At 35.5% G+C, this 17,269-nt stretch overlaps 1 protein-coding gene across 9 annotated transcripts in view; it reads left to right on the top strand.

Annotated features, from left to right (window-relative positions):
• Bbx (BBX high mobility group box domain containing) overlaps positions 1-17,269 on the top strand; it is a 261,386-nt gene that overhangs the window by 152,053 nt on the left and 92,064 nt on the right. For all 9 annotated transcript variants that reach the window (XM_015478557.2, XM_015478556.2, XM_015478555.2 and 6 more), the window contains one exon: positions 16,673-16,843. In XM_015478557.2, the coding sequence (XP_015334043.1) occupies positions 16,682-16,843 (162 nt within the window). In that variant the 5' untranslated portion in view covers positions 16,673-16,681. The remainder of the gene's footprint in view (positions 1-16,672; positions 16,844-17,269) is intronic.

Raw genomic sequence — 17,269 nt, 5'->3', positions numbered from 1 at the left:
CCCCCCCCCCGTGGACAAGTATTAAACAGCAGTGTGGCACTGCGCCTCGGCCACCTGAGTGTGATTTCGGCCCTCTAGTGTGTCAGCTTTCCTGACTGGTGTTACTGGAGAATTTCCTCTCTGTCTCAGCTGCCTTATCTGTAACACGTGGCCAGTCCTGGTTCCTGCTTTATAGTGTTGCTTTGAGAATTAAATGAATTAATGATTGTAAAGAGAGTACTACCTGGTGTATGATTAACTCAAGAAAAGAAAGGAAAAAAGAGCCTATCTCCCACCACTCTTCTCCTTTCTTTGTTGCACATGAAAATTCTATTTTGAGTTTATAAGTTTACCCTTGTTCCAATAAAAATGTAGTTTAATGTTGAAAATGTTAAAAATCTCTGAAAAGATAGGAGTTTCTAAAAAAAATTACGTGGGATTTTTTTGACTTTATAATTCTAAATATTAGGTATAATGTTCAATTGGTTATGACTGAATTTCTAACATAAACCTCTAGTGATTTTTCCATAGAAAAGTTTTTAAGGAGCAGTGACAGTAGTTGTGTGGACTTGGCAGTATCAATCATTTAGCACTTTCAGGGGTCAAGGACAGACTTTGTCTACTATTCATGTGCAGAGGCACTTGGTAATTCCCCATTAATCTTTCTATCATGAAGGAGCTCTCAGTGTTCCAGCTAGTTCCTTTTTTGGCACATGAATGGTTTGGATTGATGTGAGGAGGCCCAGTACTTGAAAGCCCAGATGTGACCATAGTTATTACCTGAGTGAGCTGCACATTGTGGTGTTCACGTTTTTCAGAGACATAGGCAGAGTTTTGCTTCAAAACCCTGGAGTGATTTTGAACATATGTGAAAGGTGACTTAATACTAATCTAACTGTTAATTAACATCTTCATCATAAGTCTTACATTAAGTTCTATATAATACTTTTCTGTATCTTCTAAATAGACATTGGGTGTTTTTTTGTTTTTTTTTTTTTTGGTTTTTGTTTTTGTTTTTTTAATAGATAGTGTCTTGTTAATCCAGGTTGGCCTCAAACTCTTGAGTTCAAGTGAATCCTGTCTTGGCTTCCCAAATAGCTGGGCTAATTTGGGAAGTCTTATTAATTGGAAAAGTTATTTTTTCCTTAATGCAAAATCTAAAAAACACACAGGAAAAGTGTTTAAAATATCAGTAATTAACTTAATGAAGGTGTACAAAGATAAGTATTGTTGCCAATTTCAAAATATAGAATCTAGTGTTAAACTAAAAAAAAATAAAAAACTTTTGTGGGATAGATATACAAAATAACTGTTATAATTTCTCTGAAAGATCCATTTGCACTGATAAGAAAGCTTTCATCTGTGTAAAGCTATATTAGAGGCTGTGAGGCTGATTGTTTTGTGTGTGTCTTTCTCTTCCTGGTGGAGGGGATAGATGGACATGCAGGTCTTTTGTGTATAGGGAAGGAGGGAATTCTACAGCACAGCCTGGTCCCAGCTGAAGATAGTGAAGTAAAACCATAGCATGAAGTAATGATAATGAAACTTAAAGACCTTCCCTAGTTTTTTTTTCCTTCATATGCTAATTTTGACCTTGAAGAGACCTAACATTGCACCTTTTTTCTCCTTGGAAAGTGAAAATCAGGACTGGACACTAGAATCTTACTCTCAGTCTGGTACTTGTGTGGATCCCATAGTTCTTTCCTTCTATGAAATAAGAACTCTGTGAGCAAGAGCAAATGAATATGAGAAGCACAAAACATTATTACACTTTACATATTTTCCTGAATTGTCTCTGACTATTTCAAATTGGCATTTGAATTCTGTTCTCCCTTATGCATTACTTTGCCATAAATGCCTCCTCAATTCTTCTGAAGTCCATCCTGAGATTTCAGAAATGCTAGCCACCTGACTCCCCTCTCTTTATCTCAAACCTTGGTAAGCAGAACTTACCCCAGGGTTAAATAATAGCAAGGAAATGAACAGTTCTTTTCAGAGGGTTAGTTTTGCTGATGCTTAAACTGAAAGAAGTCAGTTGAGATGGGCAAAGATTTGCAGTGTCAGGAAGCTCCTGGAACCTGGGTTTACCCTGGAAGTGCCTTCATCTGTGTTGGCAAGTGTAGCCATTGTTAAAGGGTTAACAAATGGGGGTCTTCACAGGAAATAAAGAGAATTATCTGAATTCTCCATTGGCTTTTAGAACTGCCAAGTTATCTGGGTCCTGCAGATGCCGAGAATGGAGAATGTGTGTTTGTGTGTGTGTGTGTGTGTATGTGTGTATGAATGATTTGGGCTACATTTGTTATACATGCTGTCCTGGTTCCCAAATGTTTTCATCAATATGTAGTTTTTCTCTCACTAACTAGTTCTTTATTGGTTCATTCACTGTTCACAACAAGTGTCATCTCTCTTAATGTAAGTCCACTAATGGATCCTCAAAAGGTTGCTTTGGGATCAGGAGGTCTCCCTAGAGGAGCTGTGTAAGAGCTATAGAATGAATTTGCTTGCCTCTCAAGTACAGATTTGACAGTCATCAAAGCTGAACAGCTGGGAAAGCGTCAGCAAGCAGCATCCTCCTTTGACTCCCCCATGAGCCTTACTTACCTTCCAGTTTGGAAAAAAATCACAAAAACTATGATATGATACAAAATATGTCTGACATTTGCTGCTAGAGTGTGGTTTTTGAATACACAGCAGACAATGACAGGTTTTATTTATTTTTTCCCCTAGAATCAGATGGTTAAGTGTATTTATATTTATGCTCCAGTTAGTTCTTCAAATTTTTATCCAAACTCACTTTTATTCTTCAACAATATATTATTACATATTTTAAAATCCAGCAAAATGTGAAGACTTTTTTTTTTTGTACAAAATGTATTTTGAATTTTAGCTTATACTTAAAAATATTTACAATAAACATAGGAAGTTGTATGCTGCTTTGGGATTATGTGGCCAGTTTGTGGACTGGAGTGTCCTTCCATACTATGGAAATGACAAGCTTTCATAACTGCTAAACAGGAACCTCCCTATTGTATTTAATGTAGAATGCCGAATCTAGTTAAAATATCGTGCACTCGTGTTGTTTGTTCCACTCCTGATTCAGAGAAATTAAAAGGAGATGCATGAGCTCTCCATCAATAAAGCATATTTGTTTTGAAAGAAGTAGCACTCATGGGCTGTCAGTCATAACCACTTTGGAGAGTAGCGACATCAATATTTACAAAATGCAAAGTGAAGAAAAGTACATAGACTTAAAGATACGTGTGATATCTGTTCCCTGATTCCTTTCCTTCCCCAGTGTATTTATTATGGCTAAATCTATATCAACTATTATTTTGAAATATGAACAGAAATTTGAAAATCCTGTAACAGATACACTGAGAGACAAGAAGGCTTATAAAATGGAGTTATTTTTCCTCTCAAAGTATATATATTGATTAAAAATTATAGTCACTGGCACAATTATATAGAAGAAATTACCTTTGTTTTAGGTTTTAAAGTTCAGAACTTTTAGGCTGTATCCCTTGTTGGGACACTTAATGACATTGGAAAGATTACATAAATATCCCAGAGATTCCTCACATTGAGCTGTAAAATGGGCATAATTATTCCCACATCTTAGGATAGTATAACATTATATAAATAAACGTATACAATAAAGGCTTTGTAGGTTATAAAATAGTACATAATTGGAAAGTGCAATTAAAGTAGTCTGGGGTATTAATAAAATATATTTGGAACTTAATGAAATGTACTCAAATATTAGATATGTCAGAAAAATTACTATATTATAAGCCATCTTTGAAATAGAAAGTGAAGTGAAAAATCAGTGTGTGAGCTCTTGGTAGTACTGCAATCCCAATTGTTGATTACATATTCCGCCACCAATTCTTAATTCTTGTGACCTTGACAAATCAAATGTCTAAATGAGAGCCTCTCTCCTCTGGTCACCTCAAAATAATACTATTATATAAATATGGAAAGACTTGGTGAAAGTACTGGGAAAACTCCAGGTAGAAAAGAACTGAATAATGAGAAATGGTCATAGTAGAGTTAAGAATCTTGCTTAGGGGAAGAATGATATTAAATTGAAAATTCCTGGTGTTAATTCAATACTTTTGATGATTGCTTCTTCCTAAAATCAGCTAACACCATGCCTGAATGATGCCGAAGAGCTTCTTAAGAGCTTTTTTCTGGGCTTATATGGCTTATAATTGTTTTATAGAAGAGCTTTATTTCCTTTATACTAGAAAGCATTACCTTTATATTTAAATAGGACTCTAGAAGATAAATATTTAGCCAGCAGAGGGAGTAGATTTATGTAAATTGGACTGTAAAAAAAATATGTACTCCAAGACGCTTCAGGTGAATACGTATCTTGTAAATACAGCTTTAGAACATTCTTATCCTTTGTACTGAAAGGAAAGTGGAAGAAAGGAATTTGGGATTATAATTAAAACTTACTGCTATTTTTAGTCTTTCTTTGATACTTTTTAAAAAGAGAAAAGGGCAAACAAAATATAAGTAGGAACTGTGGTTTGGGTAATTTTGTGAATGGAAGAATCTTTTGAAAAGAAATGCCATGAATTTAATAAATTTAGTAAATGAAAACAAATTTTCAGTATGTGGCTTTGGAGTTAGAATACTTTAGTCCAAGTACCTGAAAAGAATATAAAACCTGAAAGAAATTGTTAATTCTAAGAGGGGCTGTTAAGACTGTAATCATTAGTGATCACTTACAGTTTGTGTGATTGTGTATTGAATTGTGAAATTGAAATATAATTAAGAAAAAAATTTCACCACAACAAATGGTTTTCTGCTTAAATTTAGTTACGTAGAATTATAAATGAATTATAGCACATTGTGTATTCTAATTTCCTTGGCAGATGTACAAGCTGATATTTAGTTATTAAATTTATGCATTTTCAAACACTATTCAGTAAATAAAAATATTACAGTCAAATATTTTAAGCCTTGGGTAATGAAAAGATAAGCAACACTTTATCTTCATGTAATTTGAAAACTGGTAAAAAAAATGAGTTAATTCTACTATATCAATGTATAAAGTGGGTGGGCTCTGCAGAAGCTGTTACTTCAATAAATATTATATTACTAAAGAAATATTTGTTTTTACTTTTTTGAAAAATATTTTGTTTTGCATCCATTAAGGATGAGAAATTATGCTTTATAAAGTGAACTAAGTTTTGGCACCTTTTTAGAGTGAGTGAAAAACAGTAGCTTAGGAAAAAGATTCCAACTGAGTGATATAGATTATTGATTCTTGACTGAACCATTGCTTCTTTTGTTTTTATAATTGGAGATCAGGACGATGCAAAATTTCCATTTTTGTTATTATTTTAAGCTTAAAAACAAAGAGGCCATAAAAAGGAAAATGATTCTTTCAAACTTTGACTATGAATTTAATATATCATTTTTTGGACAATGGAAGTGATCACTTGTAGAACAAAAAGGGCTACATGTAAAGTAGAACACAGAAGATGAAATAATCAGTGCTCAGTGATAGTACAGGAAAAGGGGGGTGGATAATTATTTATCTTACACAAAGTTATTCATTAAAAATTCTTTATTTCATCATGTTTGCTGCATAAAAACTATTTCTAAATGAGTAAAATCACCGGGTGTTTTAGTTGGCAGTTTCAGTATGCTATTTGAGTAGATGCTAGGAAGTTTTGAAAATCGAGGGTCACAGCAAGGCCTGGAAAAGGGTAGGTTAGAAAGGAAGGACAATAGGAGTAGATTGCAGGGAACAGTCCTGGAATTCATTCACTGAACATGTGTTTACCTACTGTGTGCCTACCTCTGTGTCAGGCCCTAGAAACACCATGGTGATCATTCACAGCCCTGTTCTCTGTTGCCTTGGAGTGTGATGTAAAGAAGGAAATGGTCCATTTCATTGTCACCTGTTAAGTATAGGGTGCTGTGGAGAAGAAGGAAAAGCATCGCCTCAGATTAGAAAGAGCCAGTAAAGGCTTGAAGTAAGATCCGTGGTAAACCTTGAAGCGGGGAATGAAAGTTCCACAGAAGGTGTCAGCAGAACAGATGCCCAGAGGCCAAAGTGAGTGGCAAGCTCTGGGCACTGACTTGTGGCTCAGTGTGAATAGAGCTTTTAGGTTAAGAATTCAAAGAAGAAACACCAGCCATAAAAATTATCAGGAACTACATTTGAAAGAAAGAGTTTGGACTCTTTCCTTAGTATGTTGAGGTTGCATGCTGGAAGACATGAGCAGATATTGATGTTATGGAGAACTGAAGTCAGCACAGCTATTAGCTAAGACCAGACTGCTGAGTCAGCCTAGCAGCAGTGCATGTAGGAAGTAGAGATCTTGGTGAGAGATCTCATGTTGAGCAAGTAGCCAATTCTAATTGAGTTTGTGGAGAGAAAGCAGAAAATATACTTTTATATGTATTTGTGTGTGTATGTGTGCAGGAAAAGCATATATGATATGCATGATACGCACACTTTCTGAATGTTCATGTGAAGGTTGGAATGTCTCTTGCTCTCCAGGCTCTGGTATAACTTCCTGGGGATGTGGCAGGGGCCTAGTACAGATAGCATATTTTCTCTGTGAGGCTAGAAAGTAAAGATGTAAGTATGAATCATAATGAAGCAAGAGAAGCCAGAGCCTGTGGTATAGTATAGTTGGAACAAATTACATGTGCTCTTTAGGAAATTAATCATAAGAGTTAGAGCCCAAATTAGGAACCATGTCAGTGAAGTTCAACGCAGGAGCTATGAACAAACAATAATACCAGACATGCCTATTCTTCGTGGGTGCTAGCTGCCTGGCTTCAGGTTAGGTAGTCTTCTGGTCTGTTGGAGATGAGTTTCTGCAAGAAAGTATACCAACTAGAGGAGGGTAGAGATTTCAGACAGGACTTTAGACTTGAGATATGTGTGGATGGAAAGAGAAGGAATTATTGATAGTTCATCAAAGAAATTTAAAGAGTGATGACTCACGGTAACAGAAAAGGAAGAGTAAAAGCACCAATGGGGGTGAGAGAAGTTGATCTCAAATCTCTGCTTTGAAGAAGATCCAAGCAAAAAAGAAGCAAGTTTTGAAATTTGTAGGCAGGATAGGAATGTGGTAGCATTCAAGAAGGCTAACACCTTCCTGTTAACCAGGGGGAAAGACATTGTCTAGAATGATTAGGATTGTGGTTGGAGGGACAGTATGAAACAGTGATTGAGAGCTCAGGCTCCAGGTCTGAAGACCTTGGAGTCATAATGGCACGGTGGCCTTGGCTGTGTGGCTCAAACTTTGTCATTCTCAGTTGTTTTGTGCTTAAAATGTGATCATTATATTATCTTTTTCCGAGATTTAAAGATTAAAGAAATTAAGTCATGAAAATTGCTTAGCATGTAGCAAATTATCAATGAATTTTATTGTTATTATGAAGCAATATTGTACAATGGTTAAGAATCGGACTCTGAAGTCCGACCTGTTACAAATATTGACTGTAACAATTATATGCTAGTGGTTTGATTTATAAACCTTATGCATAGCTGACCAAGTGATCAGTAAATATGTACTCAATGAGACTTCATGAGTTTGTGTTCTCATGCTTCCAGTTCTTGCCACAGCTGTGTTCTAGCCATGTGATGAATGTGTATAGTAAAAGCCTTTGTTAATTTAAACTAGAAGAGGCAAAATATATGTTAGGTCAGTCTCAGTTTTCTCATCTTCAAAAAGAGGATAATAATAGTATCTAGGTCTCAGTCTTATTGTGAGCTTAGACAGTTGATAACTAATTAAGTTTTTAGTTTCTGTTACATTATAAGCATTGTAAGTGGCTAGCTATCATTATTATGCATAGTCATCATCATTAATAGAATTGAGGAGAAGCAATTTATAATGGGCATTGTATGATTGGATACGGAACTGAATAAGACAAATAAAAGGATCACCGACAAGCCCTTAAGATCAGCCTGGGATTGGAAACTTTCGTGGTAGTGTCAGAGCACAGGAGCATCCAGAAGCCTAAGGAATTGACCTGGAGAAGAAAAGTAGTTGGATAGGTTCAGAGTTGAGGTAGACCAGTTATTAAAGGAAAAGACAGCTAGTGAGGTACTGAGGTCCTTTATTTTGAGAATCAAATGAAAGTCATTGACAAATAACAAGAGATGGGAATAAAGCTACTGAAACATGTTTTTAGACTGTATTAATACCCATGTGGAAGTGACTTTGATTTTTATTATATCTGTTCCATTGCCTTGTCAACTTGCTATTTTTTTTCTCTTTCCCCTCCCCTCTCAAACAACCCTTCCTGGCTTATTATTTTTCCTTCGCTGCATATTTTCTTTTAAAACCTTTTATCTCTTCTGCCTTCTAGCAAAATAACATAAAAGCATAATAAGAAAGCAGAGAAATATTATTCCTATGTTCACATTCCACATGTTTACCAGGCATCTCCTCCTTGTCCAGATCTTGGATCTGACAGATCCAAGGACAGTATCTGGCGAGTTTTTTTACCCTCAAGGGTTTCTAAAAAGAATTCACATGACATTATAATACATGCATTGTACAGGGAAATGATCATTGTCATACAATTAGGTGTCAATATAGCCCAGCCATTAGGTGTTGTGGTTGGTCAGAAGAATGCTCTTAGGAAGGACAGCAACATGAACTGGGACCAATTTAGCCTGTTAGGAATGGATATTTAGAGGCCTTGAATAGAAAGCGAGAAGGAGTGTGTGGAGTACAGGGTGCAGACCTGGAAGAGCAGAGAAAGGACAGTGCGGAAGCACCTGGGCAGGTATGGGGAGCAGGACAGACACCAGCCTGGTGGGAGGGCAGAAGTAGGAGGTGAGGTGACAGGGAGTTAAGGCTGGACACAATTCCACTGTGCTTTGCCACCAGGTGATAGATACAAGTGTTTCATGCAGTGGTAATAAAGGAGTAGTCGACTTCTGTAAGCTTATTTTCTTGTGCTTCAGCTTCTTGTCAATGAGATAATTATAGTCCTAACCAGGTAAAATAAATGCATGTAATAAAAACCTTTGTTAATTTATAAACTATAAAAGGCAATCACTTTTTGCTAGGCCTGATGAGGAATGGGTATTTAAGAATGTAAACACCTCTAAAAGATTATCTGAGAATCTTTTTGGACGGGAGCATTCCTGTTACTGAATTCTCGCTTTTCTTCCCTAAGCCCCCTCTTGTGGTGCCTTTATCTCTTTTAAGGTGGTTGTCTATCTTTAGCTTAGAGCAGCATTTTTATTTTGAGAACCATGTTAAGCTGTCCCAAGGCTAAGTATCATGGAGTGCTCATATTAAGAGATCTTAAAAATGCATGTTACTTTATGAGATATGGGCAGAGGGACCAGGACTGCCAGTACAGCTAAGCCCTTCTTTGAATAGTGGGTGCCTTATTAGTAGTCATGAAAAGCAGGTAGATAACATCTTGACAGTTGAAGTTTTAACTGAAGAGCAAATGCCTTTTAATAAGGTAAGGAGCACATTTAAAGACACTGTTTGCTTGAATAGTGACTGAATTGCTTTTAAAATGAAAATATTACTGTACTGAATGAGAATTTTTTACTTAATCTGTCTACAGTTTAGGATTGTCGTTAGAATTACAATAAACAACAATGATCAGCACTTGTCAGGATTTTGTCTTCATAGAGTTTTCATCTAATTTAATTGTTGCTTGGAGTTATTAGAGATAGGTACTTGCCTTTGTGCCAAGAACTCCTGAACATGTCCCCTATTAGCCTCTGAGTGCTTTCGTGTTATTTCCATGGTCCATGAGCGATTTCTCCTACAGGAAATGCTCAGAGAATTAACAATTTGCAAAGCTTATGTTAGAGCTTATTTTCCTAGATAAGCATTTGAGTTCTCAAGGTAGGCTTCCTGTTCCAGGCCCAGCTCCTCAACTTGCTAACTCTGTGACCCTAGAAATTTCTTCAACTGAGATTCATAGTAGTATCTGTCTCAGGGAGTTCTTGTAAGGATTAAGTGGCATAATGAATATCATGTATGTAGCAGTTAATTGTAGCATTTTGAATATTTAATATAAGTTGTGTATTAATATCTAAAAAAATTATTAGGAGCATGTCATTCTAGGAAGTTATATGTGGTTAAGTGTTAGTACCCTTTTCAAGGACTGCTATGTGCCAGACTCAGGATTAGGCACTGGGACAGAAAAGGAAACCATGGCATTTGCCCTCTCTAGAAGGCCACACCTATTGGAGTAATTGGTAATATACTGTTTGACCTGACAAGGTCAAGTACAGTAATCCCTCCTTGTCTATCCCTAGAGAAGATATGTCACAAGACTTCAGTGAATATCTGAATCTGTGGATAGTAGCAAATCCTGTGTATACTATATTTTTTCCATATGTACATACATACATATATAAAGTTTAATTTCTAAATTAGGCAGAGTAAGAGGTTAGAAACAATAAACTAATAATAAAACAATTGTAACAATATACATTAATAAAAGTTATGTGAATGTAATGTGTGTTTTAGTACATTTTGTTAAAGATGTTTCTTAGATGTATATAATGTAGCAGAAACTTCTTCATTGGCCATACAGCCTCTCCAGTAATTTTTTATGTTTTTTAGTCTAAAGTTTGCAATAAATTGCTTGGTGTCCCTCGTTTCAGGGGAACCCTTTCTGAAGTCACCCTTAAGCTTAATACTTTCTGGGTACTGGGGATTGAACTCGGGCACTTGACCACTAAGCCACATCCCCAGTCCTATTTTGTATTTGATTTATAGACAGGGTCTCACTGAGTTGCTTAGCATCTTGCTGGCTTTGAACTCCCAATCCTCTTGCCTCAGCTTCCTGAGTCATTGGGATTACAGATATGTTTGGTGGAACATGTTTTTTTGTTCATGCCTTCCACCTACAAATTGATTGCCTTTTCCAACTTAAGTATTTGTCATACACTGAAGCTTTAACTTTCAGTTTGAGGTGCAGCAGCAAATGTTAGAATTTCTTTTTCCTTATTCACAATTTGATGGTGTTATTTGTGGTTTTAGCTATCTTTACAAAATTTCTCGCTTTTCTTTGTAAGTTGAGAATGTTCATCTTTTCACTTAATAGCCTCTCTTTGGCATATTCTTGACATATTTGAATTGCCAGCATCACTACTTTTATACTTTATGGGGCCATTATTAAATAAAGTAAGGGTTATTTGAGTCCAGGCACTGCAGTACTGAGCAATCTGGTGACTGAGATAGCTGCTAGGTATCTAATGAGCAGGTAGAACTATGTGGATATTCTGGAGAAAGAAAGGATTCACATCCTGAGTGGGCTGGAGTGGAATGACATGAGATTGCATCATGTTACCCAGAATGGCTTGCAACTTAAAACTTAATAACTGTTTGTTTCCGGAACTATTCATGTAATATTTTCAGACTGTAGTGCATCACAGGTAACTAAAACTGTGGAAAGTGAAACTGCAGATGAGTCTGAAGTGTACTGATTGACAGGTGTGTATCTTGTCTTTAATTGTAAGACAAGATGATAGAAAGACTAAGAGGATCTTATTCATAAAATTTATTACTGTGCCAAGGCACTGTCTTTGTTTGTCACTCAGACAAAAGAAAGGAAACTCTCTGTCTTTCTTTCTCAGTAAATAAATGAGAGACAGTGCTCTCTTTCTTACCCATATCTTGGCATGTGTGTAAGTAGGCCGATACTGCCTGTTGACCCTACTATGCTCCTTCTAAAAGTGGGGTACATTTGTGTAAGAGAGCCTTTTAGGCCCTATGCTGGCCATCGTGTTTGTTCTGACAGAAATAACTGCTACTCAGTTCTAACATCAGGAAAGATCAGCATCATATGACTGTGGTAGGGAGAAGATTCTGAGGCCTTTCTGGCTCTAATATCCTCTTTATTTTTTTTCCTTTCTTGTATTAACTGTGGTATTTGCTTCGTACTGTTTTTTTCTTACAATCTTTTTTTCTTTAAATTTCTTATTGAATTTGACCATGAGAAAGGTCTTAATGAATGTGCTTACTACATTTGTAAATATAGTTAAGTGAAGTTTATCCCAATTTATCAGATTGATATTAAATTCAGTACAATGAATATCTATTAGGGACACTCATTCTGGCATAGAAAAGAGGCACATACTGGTTGCTTTGGTTCTGTAAGATAAATTAATAGGCAGTATTTTAGACAGGGGCTTTCATATCATCATTTGATAGTCTCAGCAGCAGAATTTTATATTATTGAGTCTTTTAAGTACAGAGTCCATTGATATTTAATAACCTGATTCCAGTTTTTCTGGAGCTGCAGGGTAGAATGGAAGAATGACTCCTTTTGAATGAAATCCATTATTTGTTTCATTTATTGAATATACATTGTTAGCTTAATTTATTCTTGTCTGAGAATGAGAAGACGTACTTTAAAATAAATATATGGGGTTTTAAGTGACAAAATAATTATAAGATCATTCCTCTGTCACTTGTAAAATTAATAATTTTTCTCCTTATTGTTGAAATAAGATGACTGATAATCTTGTCACAAAATTGTGTTCTTTATCCTTTTGTTTCCCACTTTTTCAACTTCCATTCTCCTCTTGCTTTCTCACTACTTTTGAATTATTATCAGGAACATCACTACCCTCCCTCCCCCGCCCAGTCTGTTGACTTTCTTTCTACAGGAGAAAATTAAAAATAGTTGGAATAGATCACTATGTTATTTAAGTCTAGTTTATAGTTGAAAGTATTTCGTAGATTACATTTTCTTTATCATTTCATCTGAGATGTACTATGTCAAAACACATATTTATTCATTGAAAGTTCATGTTAAAAATGGACCTACTTGTTCCTGATACTGTGCTAGGGATTGCCAACCTCATTGGTACCCAAGTCCAGGTGACTGGTATTTCTCATACAACACATATCACCTTGATCCACATTATCAGAATTTTATATGGTTTTCATCCTTTTTTATTTTCCAACTTAGATCTATCTGAATTCAGGGAAATGAGAGAGATGGTAGTTAATTTTAAAGCCATCCTAGTATACATATTAGTGACTCATAGTCAGTGTTTAGCACTGGAGTTTGGTATGGTTGTTTGAGATTGTCCTCACAACTAACTGGTTTTAATGTTCAGCCAGGATGCTGCTGAACATAGAAGGCTAAAGTCTTGAACCAACAAGAAAAAGACCTAGCAATAGTGGTAGGATATGCCCAAATGATTATAATTCAGGGGAAAATGTGGTAAGGTCAGTAGCAATACAAAGTCTTTCTTCTGTATTCCTGAGTAAGGAATGATTAATTTCTGGAGTATCAGAAAAGACCTTGTAGCCAAAGTGTTATGTGGACCATAAGGGAAGAATGAAAGCAGGGGATTGCAAGATGGGAGTGAATGTGAACTCAAAACCACATATACTGCTTATTGATTTGATTCTCAAGATTTTGTTTCTTCAGAATCACAAAGGCATGTACATACAGTGTGCTCTTTTTGTTGTAAGATTTTTTATATTGTCATATTGAGACAGGCTTGGATCAAAAATACTCAGAAGAAAAATATTGCATTCTATACTGATCACCTAAAGAATTCTTCACCTTGTCATGAGACCCTACCAAATATCATTAGATATTATAAGTAATTTAGAGATGACTTTAAAATATATGGAAAGCCGGGGATGGTGGCAGGAGAGAAGAGGCTGAGGCATGAGAATCACAAGTTTGAGACCAGCCTGGGCAACTTAGCAAGACCTTGCCTCAAAATAAAAATTTGAGGACATGCCCTCAATGACCAATCTTCCTTCTACTAGGTCTCACCTCCTAGAGTTTCCCCAACTCCCCAACATCACCATCAACCAGAACCAAACCTTCAACATGTGAGACTTTGGGGGACATTTAAGATCCAAATCAAAACAGTAGGTTTTGTGTAAATGTCATACCATTTTATAAAGGACTTAGGCATCCTGAGATTTTGGTATCTGAGAGGCATCCTGGAATAAATTATCCTCCACTATACCAGGGGGAAAATGTATATTTGTGTGTATGTAAATTAAGTAGCATAATGCATATAAAATTAAATAACATAATTTAATTCAAAATCTCTGGGCTAAAAATATATCTTTCTCTAGGCTCAGACCATCACTTACCCATTTAATTGCCTGACTTAAGTTTCCATTGATTCTTTTACTTATTTAAAAAATATGTTATCATAAAATATTGGACCCCCAATATGGGTTTAATTACCACTCAACGGCTTATCCTGAAGTGATTATAAACAACAGAAATAACCATTTCCTCTTCTCCCTACATAGCAAGCATTGATATTTTTGGAAATTGGGTTGCCTTTGCCAAGTTTTTATTTGTAGGTAGAATAGGAATCGTTAAACAATCTATCAATTCATAAGAAATCTTTATTCATTTATTAAGAGCAGACCAGACTAACTAGTTCCACTTAGAGTTTTCAGTAACTTGTACACTTAAGGCAGCCTCAAGAGTCATATAATTGCTTCAGATATTCAGTGTAAGTTTTTTGCTAAGAAAGCCAGAGGAACATAGCTTTCTCTTTTATTCTCTTCCTCTCACTAATTCCCCTTCTGTGCCTTCTTGCCACAGTTTTTAATAGTTAATGAGAATTTTTATTAATGTTTTTAAAAATGATTTTATTAGAACAACTATTTTTTTGCAGTCCTGAAAAGAAATAATCTGAATGTTCATCAGTGTGAACTAATTGAAGTTATTGTGATACATTCTTATTTTGGAATATTACCTGGTTATTAAAATTGTAAATGATCAACCTGTATTGACTTAAAAGATAAAAAGAGCATGATAGATACAATTTTAAAAATTTGCTATTAATGATAATGTTAGCTATTATATTTGTCCATTTTAAGAAGGTATAGAATGATGTAGTTTCTAAGGACATGAAATTTAGTAGAAGGCTAGGCATGTAGTTAGAGGGAGATAAATTATTAACAGAAAAGAATTCACAAATAAATTCATATACATATGGTAATTTAATATAGGATAAAAGCAGCAGTCCAAAGGAATGGTAGAAAGCTAGATTCTGTGGGAAAAAGGTGTTGGTGCAGTTTTAGCTATTTGGGAGGTGGGTGGGAAAGCTGGATTCTTACTCCTTTACAGTTTCCAGATTGATCACATATTTAAGATGAAGTCATGCAAATTTTAGGAGAAATCACTGAGTGTATATTTTTGGATTTTGAAGGGAGGAAGACCTAAGCATGGCTCCAAATCCAGGAAAATAAGAAACATTAATAAATTTGCCTATTCTGTGTTGTTTAGAAGGATTGAGAACTGGATGACTCTTTATGTATGTTCATGGACCCCAGTTTCAGTTTTAGCATGGTGTTAAAAGTATAACTGATATTCCTTTGTAGGCATTGGACCAGTACATGTGTGCATTGAGCAAAAAGGCTACCACATAATAATAGTAGCAACTACCTTTGTGTTTGTAATTATCAGCATGTCTTGAACCATTTTAGTATTGTTTGAATTTTTGCATGAATATAAGTAAACAATAATTTTTATATTTATTTTACATCAAATGAATAAATGAATGAGACAGAAAAGCTGAGAGAAAACATAAGAAACTAAAATGTAGTTACCTCTGGACTGTAGGGCTGGGCGTAATGGAGAGAGCAAACCTCATTTATGCTATTATCATCCACATAATATGAATCTGTTTTACTTTTATTATCAAGAGTAATTAGAAGTCTTTCAAAAGTAATTTAGAATTTATGGTTTCTAAAAGACTTTGTCATATTCATAGCCTGGTTATTTTTCAGCTATTTGAGCCAATCATCCATTTAAACAAACAAACAAACAAACAATCAAAAGCCCCAAGAGTGAAACTTTTTGCCCATGTTGCCAACACATGTATAAGGAAAGGTGTGAGGGAACTTTTGCTTTGTTTTGCTGTAGAAGGGCACAGAGGGTGTTCCTGCTGAGTTCCCATTTAGTGCATTCATGATGTGAGTCCTTGAAGGCAGCAAGCCCATAGATCCTTTCTGAGAAATGTGTCATCTTAAAATAGTTTGATTTCAGATCCAAACCATTTGATTCTTAAAAATTATTCATTTTATTTCATAGTAGCATAGGCACAGATTTATCGTAGTATAGAATGTAAAAGCTATGTAAATTGTTCTTAGGAGAGAATGACTGGAAGGTCAGGTCTGCAGGTCCCTTGGCTCCATAGGAGGCATCTTTCGTTATCCCTCTGATGGGAAACTTAGAAACACTACCCTGAGTAAATATGAACAGATGAAGCTAACTGGTCAAATTGTCCTAAAGCTTATTTGGGTTTTAAGTGAAGTTATGGAGTGGAAGGAAGTAGATTTCATAAAAGACCAATTTTATTAGCTCAATTTAACCCACTAAAATGAAAACTTGATTATGTACTTAAGATTCTCACTGAATCCAGGGCTGGGATGTAGCTCAGTGGCAAAGCGTCTGCCTTGCATTCGCAAAGCCCTGGGTTCGACCCCCAGTTCCAAAAAAGACAAAAAAAAGAACCCCACCAAAAAAAAAAAAATAAGATTAAAAAAAAAAAACAAAAAAAACAAACAAACAAAAAAAAAGATTCTCACTGAATCCACTAAATGCCTGAGCTGGTAGATAGTTTAGTCATTAAAAGTATGAGCCCATAAAAGTAAGGGAGCAAAATAAACTAATTTTAATCAAATTTACTTTGATTTTTCTCTGTGTCTCTCTTTTCTCACTACAGGTCACAGTAATGAAAGGCAGTAATAGAAATAAAGATCATTCAGCAGAAGGAGAAGGAGCTGGAAAACGACCAAAACGCAAGTGTCTTCAGTGGCATCCATTGCTAGCAAAGAAACTTCTTGACTTTTCAGAAGAGGAAGAGGAGGAAGACGAAGAGGAGGATATTGACAAGGTAAGTCTTCCATTCACTCCAGAAGTTTCAAGTAAGTTTGAATACTGACAGTAATCTAGAAACTTGAGTGCACTTGTGTGATAAAGAAGATGTTTTTCTAAGAATCTATATAATTTAAATCTCATGTGTTCATTCAACTGACATTTTTATTGATTGCCCTTACAGTATCTATTCCTCCTAATGGAAATGTATCTTTTTCAGTTATTAAATAGTATTTCATTTCTAAGTAATATTGAAATGCAGTGAGAGGGGAATGTTCTTAAAACTTGATGTGTTCACCAGAGGCACAACAGTGTGAATTCCCTCTGACGGCTTCTTCTTCTTCTTCTTCTTCTTCTTCTTCTTCTTCTTCTCCTTCTCCTTCTCCTTCTCCTTCTCCTTCTTCTTCTTCCTCTTCCTCCTCCTCCTCCTCCTCCTCCTCCTCCC

This window comes from Marmota marmota, unplaced genomic scaffold (assembly GCF_001458135.2).
Source record: "Marmota marmota marmota unplaced genomic scaffold, marMar, whole genome shotgun sequence".
Taxonomy (NCBI): Eukaryota; Metazoa; Chordata; class Mammalia; order Rodentia; family Sciuridae; genus Marmota; species Marmota marmota.
This window is presented reverse-complemented; position numbering and strand designations above follow the sequence as displayed.